The sequence below is a fragment of the Amblyomma americanum genome, unplaced genomic scaffold (assembly GCF_052857255.1).
Source record: "Amblyomma americanum isolate KBUSLIRL-KWMA unplaced genomic scaffold, ASM5285725v1 scaffold_65, whole genome shotgun sequence".
Classification (NCBI taxonomy): domain Eukaryota; kingdom Metazoa; phylum Arthropoda; class Arachnida; order Ixodida; family Ixodidae; genus Amblyomma; species Amblyomma americanum.
Window position 1 is genome coordinate 316574 of NW_027526537.1, and position 14730 is coordinate 331303.

At 47.4% G+C, this 14730-nt stretch overlaps 1 protein-coding gene across 1 annotated transcript; it reads left to right on the top strand.

Moving 5' to 3' along the window:
- Positions 1-439: 439 nt before the first annotated feature.
- Positions 440-1390, top strand: LOC144112341 (uncharacterized). Its single transcript, XM_077645200.1, has 2 exons — positions 440-705; positions 789-1390. The coding sequence occupies exons 1-2, from the start codon at positions 517-519 to the stop codon at positions 1044-1046; spliced, it is 447 nt and encodes a 148-aa protein (XP_077501326.1). The 5' UTR covers positions 440-516; the 3' UTR covers positions 1047-1390.
- The last annotated feature ends 13340 nt before the right edge of the window (positions 1391-14730 follow it).

The following is a 14730-nucleotide window of genomic DNA, read 5'->3' on the forward strand; positions in this document are numbered from 1 at the left end:
CTTGGTTCGCTCAACCAGCTTCCATTGCGGTGGCTCCTCGGGTCGGCGAAAACCGAGTGTCATCGCTAGTGCCCCGGGGACGCGACTAGAAGCGTTTCGGTGCAGGTGGGCTGGAAACGCTGATTGGTCGATGGGATGCGCTTCTCCGTGACGTTTTTCTGCTTCTCCCTCGTTCTCAACCGGACGTGGGTTCGCCGCGCCTCTCTCGGCCTGTCCCTAGAGTGCCTAGGGAATCACTAGGGCCGGCTGGCCGGCCGCCGGGCGTGCGTGGTCTGCGGGCATTCTCTTCGTGAGCGTAGGCGGCGGCGCGCGCGTTTCGGAAGCTGTCCAGGTATGGCTTTTTTTTTTGCGTGGTGCGCTCGTCGGCGCAGCCAGCTGAAATTTCTGTACAGTTCTTGCTTCCACGACATGGCGACGACCCCCAAAAGGCGCTGACCCGCGAGAAATCGCCAGCGACATAAAGGTACGCATTTTATCTCAAATTTCGCTTCATGAAGTGCTGTACCGCTTACCTACATGCCTTGCGCATTCCAGGACCTCGTTTTCCTGCTGCAGGAGCACGTCGTGCTGGTGTTCAAAATTTTGCAACTCCATTACGACGACCCACATAAGGTGCGGTTTGAGGACCGCCGGCGTCGCCATCTGAACCGCCGTCTGACAGCCACGATGAAGCGCTTGTCTGGCGTGCACGTTCTCAATCACGAGGTAAGGGTTGAACAACGTTTTCGCAAGTTTTCTCGTGCAGAACTCGCCAAATTGCGGCGCTTGTAACGTAACTTTTTTTGCAGCATCGTTTCCTGGATGCTTCTGGCGAGCCGATGCTGTCCTTGTTTGCCGCAGACCGGGGCATCGACCAGATGTCAAAGATTATCGTCGCGGCCCTCGTCAAGATCTACGGACCAGGGATAGCGTCGGCTTCAAGGGCAAGACCAGGAGAGGTGTACGTCGTGCACCGGTGTCGTCGGTGCGGAGCCAAAGGGCACAAGACGGACCACTGCTGGGCCTACTGCTCACCGCGCCGCCACGCCGCTGCAGGTCGCGGTTGAAGTGCTCCTGCAAACGGCCCTTTTTAGGGCCACCTCATTGTTTCCTGGCAGATCGCGAGCGTCCCGTTTCGTGCCCGTATTCCCTCTCTGTCGAAATCGACGCCAGACATCAAAATCGCGCGGTGTGAGCTAGTAAATCGCTGGTAGAGACAAAAACTCGTGCTTGTATACAGACTTACCCATCTCCAGTGCGCCTTTGTTTATTTCCGTAGGCACTACTCGCGCTTTGTAGAAATCGACGCCAGCCGCGAAATTTTACATGTTAGACCTCGCTACAGCATTAGCGCAGCGTGCCTTCGTCTCTTTACGTTCTAACTTTTATGCAGCGCACCTTTGTTTGCTCGTTACTTTTGTTCTTTTCAGTCGCTTCCTGAATCCGTCCAAAGAGCCGGGCTAAATGGATGATTATGGAACCACATGGCGATTGCACTGCATACAACACGACTTTGGTCCCTGTGTTTTTAAATAAAAACATCAGATGTCGAAGGTCATGGTCGTGTCCGAGGATGGCTTCCACAGCTGAGGCCTAACCATAGGGAGCGCACACGCTTTGTCGTCGTTGCCAAGTGGAGAGGCCCAAGATGGCTGGCATCCTTAATAAAGATCCCTTCTCGGGGCCGCTTTAGTGTTTCCTGGCAGATCACGCGCTTTCCACCCTGTGCACATGCTCTCATTTCCAATTAAAAAGGTCCTTTAATAACAAGATGTTGCATGGTACTTGAACAATAGCGGCTACAATGACAAAGGTGAAGAAGTGCTGGAGTTACACGGAAATAAAAAAGGTTGGGGGTGCCTACATAACAACCTGAAATGGTTTTGGACAGGACTCCTAGTTAATTGCATTTGGAAGAGAAAGACAAGGTTTAATTTTGCAGTGTAAGCTTGCTTCTCTAGAATGAACAGAGAACGTTGCCTCGCACTGTTTGGGCCACCTTCCTTAACCCCATGAAAAAAAAAAGGATGCCTCTGGGAAACAATTTGCGGAATTTCCGCCCCCCCCCCGCCCCTCATTCAGAAGGGGACGGGGGGGGGGGGGGGGTGACGGCCTTTTCTTTGTCGGGCTCGGCGCGACGCACGATGGACAAGACGGCGAAAGGAAGGGGGCTGTCAGTGACGCATGTTCCGCGCTCTTCGCTTAGCCAGCGTACAAGTCCCTTCGACAGCCTGAAATGCCTTCGGTGGGCATCGTCACGCATGTCGAAAGGATTGTCATGCACGTGCGACCGCCGATAACATTCCTTGCAAGCTTATTCATTGCCGTGAAAATCGGGCGGTGAGCATTTCTGGTGCGAAGTAAAGGAACTTAGTAAGGTCTGCAAGGAAAGACCTTACGCAACTTTACTGGGGCATAGCCGCCTTTCCGAAATTAACCGTGACAAGTGCCTAGCTGTCTTTGGATTCCAGCGAAGTTGCAGCTGTACCTCCGAATCCTCCTCGCCCGTTCCCACGCGGCTTCGCATGCCATGTCGCCATGTGCGGTAAAAAGAACAGTTTGCAGAGTTTAAATGGTTCAAGTATGAAGCTATGCAATGAAGCCAATTACAGACTTCTGTACAACAGCTAGAGGAATTTCAAGAGCATGCTGTGTGATGGTAGTCAAAACTAATGCAGTCAACTATTATTTCGTATTTTTTTGACCAAACAGACATGAAATGTCTGAAGATGAATGTGTACCAAACACATCGGTGCATCAGTTAATTGTGATGCGTGAAAAAAATTGTACTAACATATAAATGCCCATATGTCGTCATAATCAGGAATACTGAAGAATTAAGGAAAATAAAAGGTTTTTTTTTGTTCAGGCTCACACACCTGCTACAAACATCTTTATACGCGTACGTAACAATTTATGACTCTGTAAGAAGCATTTTGGGTAAAAAGTACAGTGTGGCAGAAAGGAGTCTTTAGGAAATGCACTGTGTAGAAATAGCCATACCAATTTCATGTGATCGTTCGATAAATGTAACAAATACCGTGCAAACAAGCTCGCTGCATAGTATAGTTTTTTTGCAAGTTACTGGTTGCAGACCGCTCTGCAGTCACTGGACTGTGATTGTGTAAGTACTGCATGACAGTGCATGGATTGCACAGCAGTTGCTTGTTCATTTCGTTTACCACCATCATTTGTAAGAAGGGGCCATTTCTCATATACATGTGTTTCTCTGCGAGTGTCGTTCTGCGCAGCGAGCGTTCTTTTGTGCCCGCATGTGTGCTTTCGGTGCGGGAGTGCGTCCTTGGTGCAGAACGGAGACCGATGGGCGCCCGCTTCGTTAGCTTATTGGTGTGGTCGTTAGGGCCGCGGGAAATGCCGCCGCTGCCAGAAGTACGAACCGGAGAGCCGTGCGGCGTCTCCCTTCAAGTGGACCCATGCACGTGTGCGCGTGAGAGTGTGTGTGTTTGTGTGTGTGTGCGCTTCCGGTGCACTGCAGGTGCGCGGTAGCCTGCAGCGCTTGGAGGCGACTCAGTCAAGTGACAGACGACAAGGAACCCGTGAGAGTGTGAGTGCGATGGTATTTTAGCTTGTAAATAAGTTTTCGTAAATATACCCTTTTGTATTTCCTTCACATGAGAGTTTAATCGTTTCATTTCTTCAGCGCGTATTTGTAACATTAATTTAATCTTAAGCCTCATTTCAAACACAATGAAACAGGACGTGTAACTTTTTGACATGTTCCTTTTTGGCAGCCTCTAAAAATATTTCCGCATGAATGGGCTAGCTTAATTGTTTTGCAGCAATATAACCACGGGACTGCTGTAACTTGCAACACTTTCAAATTGTGTGAGTATCACTGCATGTGAGGGGTCACAACCATATCCTAGCTGTTTCTTGAAGGTCCCGTTGCTTTGATGGCAATGCTTGGACAACCATGACCATCTTCCGCATTCATGCGTACAGGGTATGCCCATTACGTGCATGCCTTTCTACCTATTAATGCCTTACAATGCAAACAGACAACAAATAAAAGGAAGAGCACAAGTACAGACAGTGTTCGTAGCCCACACTCTTCTTCTTCACGTCAGTAAATATATATGGCACATACCCACGCGGGGGGATTTGCCAAGGTACAGTGGAGATTGCCAATGAAATATTTGCACGGGGGGAAAAAAAAGACGTGAGGCGGCGGCGTAGAAGACTGAATCAGAATAAAAATTGAAAAATTCAATAAAATTTAAGAAATATGAATTACCGAGAATAGAATCAAGCATTTTAGACACGCAACAGAATTTTGTATGCAGCTAACAAGGTGACCGATCAGTCGCACTTATGCGATCATGAAGGTAGCCACAAACACTGCTTAACGGGAATTCCTTGGCGCTCGCACCGAACGAGAGAAGAACTGGAAGAGATAGAGGGAGGCCTAACCTCGAAAGAGGGACCTCCAAATACTGCTTTCCTTGAACTGCGAACCGCCGCAAGAGACGAGAAAATGACCTATTGTTTCAACTTGCCCACATGAGACACAAAGGTTTGTCGCAGCGAACCCGCATCGGCGCAAGTATAAATTTAAGTGAGGGATTTTGCATCGCAGAAGCGTCACTGACACCTCGCAACGCCTTGATTTACACCACTGGACATTCCATGGGTAATTTAAGTGGTGAAAATCCACGGTATTGAGCAACGGATCACTCAAGCTGGCTGAAATATGTTGGAACCGCTGGAAACGTGAAGTTTCCAACATAATGAGGTGAAGGACAGGAAAGATTACAGGAGCGCTGAGAGCTGACCTTGCCAATAAATCAGCCACCTCGTTAAAATAAACACCCGAATAGGCAGGTACTCAGACCAAGTGGATCTCACGCACTGTGCACGGAACATAAAACCTAAGCGACCAATTCAATAACGATTTTCCGGAATTTTGGAGACTAGAACTGAAAGGCAGTCTGCAAGAATGAGAACTCAAGCTACATGCCTGGGAATTAAGAGAAGAGCCAAAATAACCAAAAAATCTACGAAGAATATAGGAGTATAATCAGGGATACAAACAGAATAGCTCCAAGCCAGATCCTGCGAATATATCCCAATTGTAATGTTTAGTAGCTTCTTCTGAATTTAAAAGTAATGCTACTACTTTGAACTTTAAGCTTTGGGGGTTCGAATAATAGCTGATAAATCACAGGGGGACAAAAACTGAATAACGGTAACAGAAACTTTGGCTATATTCAAGAAACATTACAAATGTTTTCCTTCGACGACTCTTCTTCCCGCACTGCCCCGTCCACCCGTTTTCTTCAGCAACTCGTTGCAAGGAGATCAGATCAACATGAAGCGGAGCTAACAAATTCTGCGTGAACCTAACTTGCGGAAGCTGATAGCGTGGCCAATGCCTCCCATGCCTACTACGGATGGAATCAATACAAAGTCGAAGAAAAAGTATACCGCAGCACACATGATTGGAAGTGAAAGACGAATTTTGTTGATGTTGTTAGCCTATCAAAAGATGGCACATACCTACACTGGGCGATCAGCCAAGAATCCGGTGGCTATTCACCTGTACTCAGTTAAAAAAAAAGAAAGCCGCGCGGGAACGCAATACTGGTGGATGTGCTGAATTTCAGGAACAAACGTATCGTGCAACAAGTAACAAAAATATTCGTGAATCAGATTTTACATTGCATAATGAACCATGACTGCACCATCCTCGTCACTCTAAAACAAGCATCCCATACTCTCAGGCGCATCGATCTAAAGGAATATGTTCCCAAGATGAAGACTTCGTAAAAAATTCCAAACGCATGCAAGAAGTCCTCATTAAGCAGCGATACCCGTCGCCATTGCCGACGATGCCATTCAAAGGACATCTAAACCCAACCGAGAGCAAATACTGGAGTGACGTCGATACAGCGAGCAAACAGACCATCAGGCAAATCTCGTACTTCCCTTCACCAGTAACCCAGCCGCCTAACGTACGTAAACAAAATCTTCAAAAAAACATTTCAACATTCTCAAACAAAGCGAGCTAGCGCCTCGCCAAAATTTTCACTGCTCCCTCATGCAGTCTACAGACGACCGAAAAACATTCGAAACATTCTAATACACTCAGTCACATAAAGAGCCGGTTTTGGGGTGTCGACCTTGTGGAAAAAGTAGATTCCAGGTCTGCAAACACATTACAAACATCAAGCTGTGAAATAAGCACAGCTTCAGGATTCAAATGGAAAATTAATGACAACTCTGATTGGGATTTCTGCAACGTAATATACCTCCTAGGATGCAGTGTGTGCAGTACGCAGTACATTGGGCAGGCCGTTAACTTTATACGAATTCGCTTTAATAACCACCGCGCGCATATTTTATCCCTACCTCCCCTTGTTAAAACACATATATTAATGAGAAAAACGACCCATTTGATGCAATTAAGTTAACAGTCCTACAGGGTGGGTTCCACAACAAAGAGATCTCGAGCAACGCGAGTCGTACTTTATTTACAAACTTAATAACAATTCCTCACGGCATTAATGAAAGTCCGGGTGTATTGACCTCCATCGCCCCTTGCAGAGCCAATGCTGACCTTAGGAATTCCGGCGCGACAAACCTCGGTCGTTTGTCGCCAGCGGCATCTTTTTCAAACTTCGCTGCCCGCTTACACAAAGCTCTGAATTCATCCCCCACCCCTGTCTTGCCAGTTCGACGCACCACCTTGCCGAGCGGGGTGCAATTGAAGAACCAAGAACCCTTGATGGGCACAAAAGAAAAATACTAGAAAAAGGAGAAAGAAATAAAGAGAAAAAGAAAAACGCTTTGTCCCCTGCCGCCCAGCGAGCTTGCGCGGGAGGCCAGCCCGGGGGGAAAAAGGAATAACGAGGGGAGGGAGGGCATCCGGGCCCTCAAAGCAACAATGACAGACTTTGGCGGAGTCCCGGAGCAGATAAGAATCATAGATGCATGTACTGCCCGCGCCGCCGGCCAAAACGAGCAAACAAATAAACAATAAATTCAGACAGGGCAGGAGACGTTCCAGGAGCGTCTTCGGTACGAATAGTGAAGGCGGAATCAGCGGCGCAGTTAGCTTAACTACACACACGTGCACTGTGCATGAAACACACACACAAAAGAAAAAGAAAAAGGCGGCAAAACATACGAGTTAGCGAAAGTGTCCTGTGGGGGGGTAAAGGTGAATGGCAGGAGCATTTAATCAAGGGTTCTTGGTTCTTCAATTGCACCCCGCTCGACAAGGTGGTACGTCTAACTGGGAAGACAGGGGTGGGGGATGAATTATGAGCTTTGTGTAAGCGGACGGGCAGCGAAGCTTGAAAAAGATGCCGCTGGCGGCAAACGACCGAGGTTTGACGCGCCGGCACTCCTAAGGTCAGCACTGGCTCTGAAAGGGGCGATGGAGGTCAATAAACCCGGACTTTCATTAATGCCGTGAGCAATTCTTACAAATTTGTAAATAAAGTACGACTCCCGTTGCTCTCTTTGTTGTGGAACCCACCCTGTAGGACTGTGAACTTAATTGCATCAAATGGGTCGTTTTTCTCATTAATATATGTGTTCTGACAAAGGGATGATGGGTAGGAATAAGATATTTACTTATGCAAGAGTGACTAGCTATGCGCAAAAATTTCCGTGTTTCAATTTTCAAAACTGCGAACTTTGAGCGCAGCGTCCCGGACAAATAATTCCAACTCCCGACCGCGTTTTTAAATTCATTCTAAACGGGGTACGTGTTTACTGGTACCTGCAGTGGTCGGCTGCGCAACTATATATATAAGCTATCGCGTGCAGCTGTCATATTATAAAAGAAAATCCGCACAAAACAAAAATTACGCAGCAACGGGCTGTGGCGAATGATTGCGCGCAATATTTTTTCGCGGGTTAGTGAAACAAACAGTTTTGTTTTAAATCACGAGAGTTGTATCAAAAGCCTTTATATGTCGTCATTAATTACGATAGGTATGACGACACAGTGAATAGGAGTTTATATAGACTGTCGTCCTTCAAAGACCCAATGCTTTTCTCCTCCAAAACGTCGTGTAGAACAAAACCGGACCGCCAAATTTTGACACGGTTGTACGAAATTTCTGCACTAACGAAAGCTATGAGTGTAGTCTCCTGCATGTAGAGAATGTAGAATACAAGGAAAAATTATAATATGTATGCTCTAGGTCAGGTTCATAGTCCTACAGCACTCGATTGTAAATGCAGGCACTCGACGGAGCGCTGATAGACGGGCGTGGTCACCTGTAGGCGCATTTGCGTGGCTTTGCATGGATAGTACGTGTTTAACCTCTCAGGTCTGCAAAAGCTGTATCGGGTCCGCCAGGCAGTGGCGATTATAATAAATGCACAACGAAGCGCGCCGTTCGAGCGCACTAAAATAATACACCAGCAGTTCAAGAATATCATATATAATAAAAATATAGAAACGCGCATGCAGTGTGTGAAAGCGCGGCGCATCAGGTGCGCTTTTTGAACCCGCGCGCGCTGTCAAAAACGTGGGGAATTCCGAGAAAAACCTAGGGAAAATATGTCTCTTCCCAACCGGACACGACGTCATTAAAAATTACGTGACCATGACGTCACGTGACGTTTTAAACGTGACGTCACATTTTGTTTGACCAATCAGCGTTTCCAGCCCACCTGCACCGAAACGCTTGTGACGCGACTAACCTCTGCGGAAAGAAGCGTTTCGGTGCAGGTGGGCTGGAAACGCTGATTGGTCGATGGGATGCGCTTCTCCGTGACGTTTTTCTGCTTCTCCCTCGTTCTCAACCGGACGTGGGTTCGCCGCGCCTCTCTCGGCCTGTCCCTAGAGTGCCTAGGGAATCGCTAGGGTCGGCTGGCCGGCCGCCGGGCGTGCGTGGTCTGCGAGCATTCTCTTCGTGAGCGTAGGCGGCGGCGCGCGCGTTTCGGAAGCTGTCCAGGTATGGCTTTTTTTTTGCGTGGTGCGCTCGTCGGCGCAGCCAGCTGAAATTTCTGTACAGTTCTTGCTTCCACGACATTGCGACGACCCCCGAAAGGCGCTGACCCGCGAGAAATCGCCAGCGACATAAAGGTACGCATTTTATCTCAAATTTCGCTTCATGAAGTGCTGTACCGCTTACCTACATGCCTTGCGCATTCCAGGACCTCGTTTTCCTGCTGCAGGAGCACGTCGTGCTGGTGTTCAAAATTTTGCAACTCCATTACGACGACCCACATAAGGTGCGGTTTGAGGACCGCCGGCGTCGCCATCTGAACCGCCGTCTGACAGCCACGATGAAGCGCTTGTCGGGCGTGCACGTTCTCAATCACGAGGTAAGGGTTGAACAACGTTTTCGCAAGTTTTCTCGTGCAGAACTCGCCAAATTGCGGCTCTTGTAACGTAACTTTTTTTGCAGCATCGTTTCCTGGATGCTTCTGGCGAGCCGATGCTGTCCTTGTTTGCCGCAGACCGGGGCATCGACCAGATGTCAAAGATTATCGTCGCGGCCCTCGTCAAGATCTACGGACCAGGGATAGCGTCGGCTTCAAGGGCAAGACCAGGAGAGGTGAACGTCGTGCACCGGTGTCGTCGGTGCGGAGCCAAAGGGCACAAGACGGACCACTGCTGGGCCTTCTGCTCGCCACGCCGCTGCAGGTCGCGGTTGAAGTGCTCCTGCAAACGGCCCTTTTTAGGGCCACCTCATTGTTTCCTGGCAGATCGCGAGCGTCCCGTTTCGTGCCCGTATTCCCTCTCTGTCGAAATCGACGCCAGACATCAAAATCGCGCGGTGTGAGCTAGTAAATCGCTGGTAGAGACAAAAACTCGTGCTTGTATACAGACTTACCCATCTCCAGTGCGCCTTTGTTTATTTCCGTAGGCACTACTCGCGCTTTGTAGAAATCGACGCCAGCCGCGAAATTTTACATGTTAGACCTCGCTACAGCATTAGCGCAGCGTGCCTTCGTCTCTTTACGTTCTAACTTTTATGCAGCGCACCTTTGTTTGCTCGTTACTTTTGTTCTTTTCAGTCGTTTCCTGAATCCGTCCAAAGAGCCGGGCTAAATGGATGATTATGGAACCACATGACGATTGCACTGCATACAGCACGACTTTGGTCCCTGTGTTTTTAAATAAAAACATCAGATGTCGAAGGTCATGGTCGTGTCCGAGGATGGCTTCCACAGCTGGGGCCTAACCATAGGGAGCGCACACGCTTTGTCGTCGTTGCCAAGTGGAGAGGCCCAAGATGGCTGGCATCCTTAATAAAGATCCCTTCTCGGGGCCGCTTTAGTGTTTCCTGGCAGATCACGCGCTTTCCACCCTGTGCACATGCTCTCATTTCCAATTAAAAAGGTCCTTTAATAACAATATGTTGCATGGTACTTGAACAATAGCGGCTACAATGACAAAGGTGAAGAAGTGCTGGAGTTACACGGAAATAAAAAAGGTTGGGGGTGCCCACATAACAACCTGAAATGGTTTTGGACAGGACTCCTAGTTAATTGCATTTGGAAGAGAAAGACAAGGTTTAATTTTGCAGTGTAAGCTTGCTTCTCTAGAATGAACAGAGAACGTTGCTTCGCACTGTTTGGGCCACCTTCCTTGACCCCATGAAAAAAAAAAAGATGCCTCTGGGAAACTATTTGCGGAATTTCCGCCCCCCCCCCGCCCCTCATTCAGAAGGGGAAGGGGGGGGGGGTGACGGCCTTTTCTTTGTCGGGCTCGGCGCGACGCACGATGGACAAGACGGCGAAAGGAAGGGGGCTGTCAGTGACGCATGTTCCGCGCTCTTCGCTTAGCCAGCGTACAAGTCCCTTCGACAGCCTGAAATGCCTTCGGTGGGCATCGTCACGCATGTCGAAAGGATTGTCATGCACGTGCGACCGCCGATAACATTCCTTGCAAGCTTATTCATTGCCGTGAAAATCGGGCGGTGAGCATTTCTGGTGCGAAGTGAAGGAACTTAGTAAGGTCTGCAAGGAAAGACCTTACGCAACTTTACTGGGGCATAGCCGCCTTTCCGAAATTAACCGTGACAAGTGCCTAGCTGTCTTTGGATTCCAGCGAAGTTGCAGCTGTACCTCCGAATCCTCCTCGCCCGTTCCCACGCGGCTTCGCATGCCATGTCGCCATGTGCGGTAAAAAGAACAGTTTGCAGAGTTTAAATGGTTCAAGTATGAAGCTATGCAATGAAGCCAATTACAGACTTCTGTACAACAGCTAGAGGAATTTCAAGAGCATGCTGTGTGATGGTAGTCAAAACTAATGCAGTCAACTATTATTTCGTATTTTTTTGACCAAACAGACATGAAATGTCTGAAGATGAATGTGTACCAAACACATCGGTGCATCAGTTAATTGTGATGCGTGAAAAAAATTGTACTAACATATAAATGCCCATATGTCGTCATAATCAGGAATACTGAAGAATTAAGGAAAATAAAAGGTTTTTTTTTTTGTTCAGGCTCACACACCTGCTACAAACATCTTTATACGCGTACGTAACAATTTATGACTCTGTAAGAAGCATTTTGGGTAAAAAGTACAGTATGGCAGAAAGGAGTCTTTAGGAAATGCACTGTGTAGAAATAGCCATACCAATTTCATGTGATCGTTCGATAAATGTAACAAATACCGTGCAAACAAGCTCGCTGCATAGTATAGTTTTTTTGCAAGTTACTGGTTGCAGACCGCTCTGCAGTCACTGGACTGTGATTGTGTAAGTACTGCATGACAGTGCATGGATTGCACAGCAGTTGCTTGTTCATTTCGTTTACCACCATCATTTGTAAGAAGGGGCCATTTCTCATATACATGTGTTTCTCTGCGAGTGTCGTTCTGCGCAGCGAGCGTTCTTTTGTGCCCGCATGTGTGCTTTCGGTGCGGGAGTGCGTCCTTGGCGGCACCCTCCGTTCTGCGAACGGACCGATGGGCGCCCGCTTCGTTAGCTTATTGGTGTGGTCGTTAGGGCCGCGGGAAATGCCGCCGCTGCCAGAAGTACGAACCGGAGAGCCGTGCGGCGTCTCCTTTCAAGTGGACCCATGCACGTGTGCGCGTGAGAGTGTGTGTGTTTGTGTGTGTGTGCGCTTCCGGTGCACTGCAGGTGCGCGGTAGCCTGCAGCGCTTGGAGGCGACTCAGTCAAGTGACAGACGACAAGGAACCCGTGAGAGTGTGTGTGCGATGGTATTTTAGCTTGTAAATAAGTTTTCGTAAATATACCCTTTTGTATTTCCTTCACATGAGAGTTTAATCGTTTCATTTCTTCAGCGCGTATTTGTAACATTAATTTAATCTTAAGCCTCATTTCAAACACAATGAAACAGGACGTGTAACTTTTTGACATGTTCCTTTTTGGCAGCCTCTAAAAATATTTCCGCATGAATGGGCTAGCTTAATTGTTTTGCAGCAATATAACCACGGGACTGCTGTAACTTGCAACACTTTCAAATTGTGTGAGTATCACTGCATGTGAGGGGTCACAACCATATCCTAGCTGTTTCTTGAAGGTCCCGTTGCTTTGATGGCAATGCTTGGACAACCATGACCATCTTCCGCATTCATGCGTACAGGGTATGCCCATTACGTGCATGCCTTTCTACCTATTAATGCCTTACAATGCAAACAGACAACAAATAAAAGGAAGAGCACAAGTACAGACAGTGTTCGTAGCCCACACTCTTCTTCTTCACGTCAGTAAATATATATGGCACATACCCACGCGGGGGATTTGCCAAGGTACAGTGGAGATTGCCAATGAAATATTTGCACGGGGGAAAAAAAAGACGTGAGGCGGCGGCGTAGAAGACTGAATCAGAATAAAAATTGAAAAATTCAATAAAATTTAAGAAATATGAATTACCGAGAATAGAATCAAGCATTTTAGACATGCAACAGAATTTTGTATGCAGCTAACAAGGTGACCGATCAGTCGCACTTATGCGATCATGAAGGTAGCCACAAACACTGCTTAACGGGAATTCCTTGGCGCTCGCACCGAACGAGAGAAGAACTGGAAGAGATAGAGGGAGGCCTAACCTCGAAAGAGGGACCTCCAAATACTGCTTTCCTTGAACTGCGAACCGCCGGCAAGAGACGAGAAAATGACCTATTGTTTCAACTTGCCCACATGAGACACAAAGGTTTGTCGCAGCGAACCCGCATCGGCGCAAGTATAAATTTAAGTGAGGGATTTTGCATCGCAGAAGCGTCACTGACACCTCGCAACGCCTTGATTTACACCACTGGACATTCCATGGGTAATTTAAGTGGTGAAAATCCACGGTATTGAGCAACGGATCACTCAAGCTGGCTGAAATATGTTGGAACCGCTGGAAACGTGAAGTTTCCAACATAATGAGGTGAAGGACAGGAAAGATTACAGGAGCGCTGAGAGCTGACCTTGCCAATAAATCAGCCACCTCGTTAAAATAAACACCCGAATAGGCAGGTACTCAGACCAAGTGGATCTCACGCACTGTGCACGGAACTTAAAACCTAAGCGACCAATTCAATAACGATTTTCCGGAATTTTGGAGACTAGAACTGAAAGGCAGTCTGCAAGAATGAGAACTCAAGCTACATGCCTGGGAATTAAGAGAAGAGCCAAAATAACCAAAAAATCTACGAAGAATATAGGAGTATAATCAGGGATACAAACAGAATAGCTCCAAGCCAGATCCTGCGAATATATCCCAATTGTAATGTTTAGTAGCTTCTTCTGAATTTAAAAGTAATGCTACTACTTTGAACTTTAAACTTTGGGGGTTCGAATAATAGCTGATAAATCACAGGGGGACAAAAACTGAATAACGGTAACAGAAACTTTGGCTATATTCAAGAAACATTACAAATGTCTTCCTTCGACGACTCTTCTTCCCGCACTGCCCCGTCCACCCGTTTTCTTCAGCAACTCGTTGCAAGGAGATCAGATCAACTTGAAGCGGAGCTAACAAATTCTGCGTGAACCTAACTTGCGGAAGCTGATAGCGTGGCCAATGCCTCCCATGCCTACTCCGGATGGAATCAATACAAAGTCGAAGAAAAAGTATACCGCAGCACACATGATTGGAAGTGAAAGACGAATTTTGTTGATGTTGTTAGCCTATCAAAAGATGGCACATACCTACACTGGGCGATCAGCCAAGAATCCGGTGGCTATTCACCTGTACTCAGTTAAAAAAAAAGAAAGCCGCGCGGGAACGCAATACTGGTGCATGGATGTGCTGAATTTCAGGAACAAACGTATCGTGCAACAAGTAACAAAAATATTCGTGAATCAGATTTTACATTGCATAATGAACCATGACTGCACCATCCTCGTCACTCTAAAACAAGCATCCCATACTCTCAGGCACATCGATCTAAAGGAATATGTTCCCAAGATGAAGACTTCGTAAAAAATTCCAAACGCATGCAAGAAGTCCTCATTAAGCAGCGATACCCGTCGCCATTGCCGACGATGCCATTCAAAGGACATCTAAACCCAACCGAGAGCAAATACTGGAGTGACGTCGATACAGCGAGCAAACAGACCATCAGGCAAATCTCGTACTTCCCTTCACCAGTAACCCAGCCGCCTAACGTACGTAAACAAAATCTTCAAAAAAACATTTCAACATTCTCAAACAAAGCGAGCTAGCGCCTCGCCAACATTTTCACTGCTCTCCCTCATGCAGTCTACAGACGACCGAAAAACATTCGAAACATTCTAATACACTCAGTCACATAAAGAGACGGTTTTGGGGTGTCGACCTTGTGGAAAAAGTAGATTCCAGGT

What these genes read in the sequence shown, in the direction of transcription:
- LOC144112341 (XM_077645200.1), top strand. Translation starts at nt 517, where the DNA reads ATGCCTTGCGCATTCCAGGACCTCGTTTTCCTGCTGCAGGAGCACGTC. An exon ending in TGCACGTTCTCAATCACGAG is followed by an intron (nt 706 to 788) that starts GTAAGGGTTGAA and finishes CTTTTTTTGCAG; the next exon opens with CATCGTTTCCTGGATGCTTC.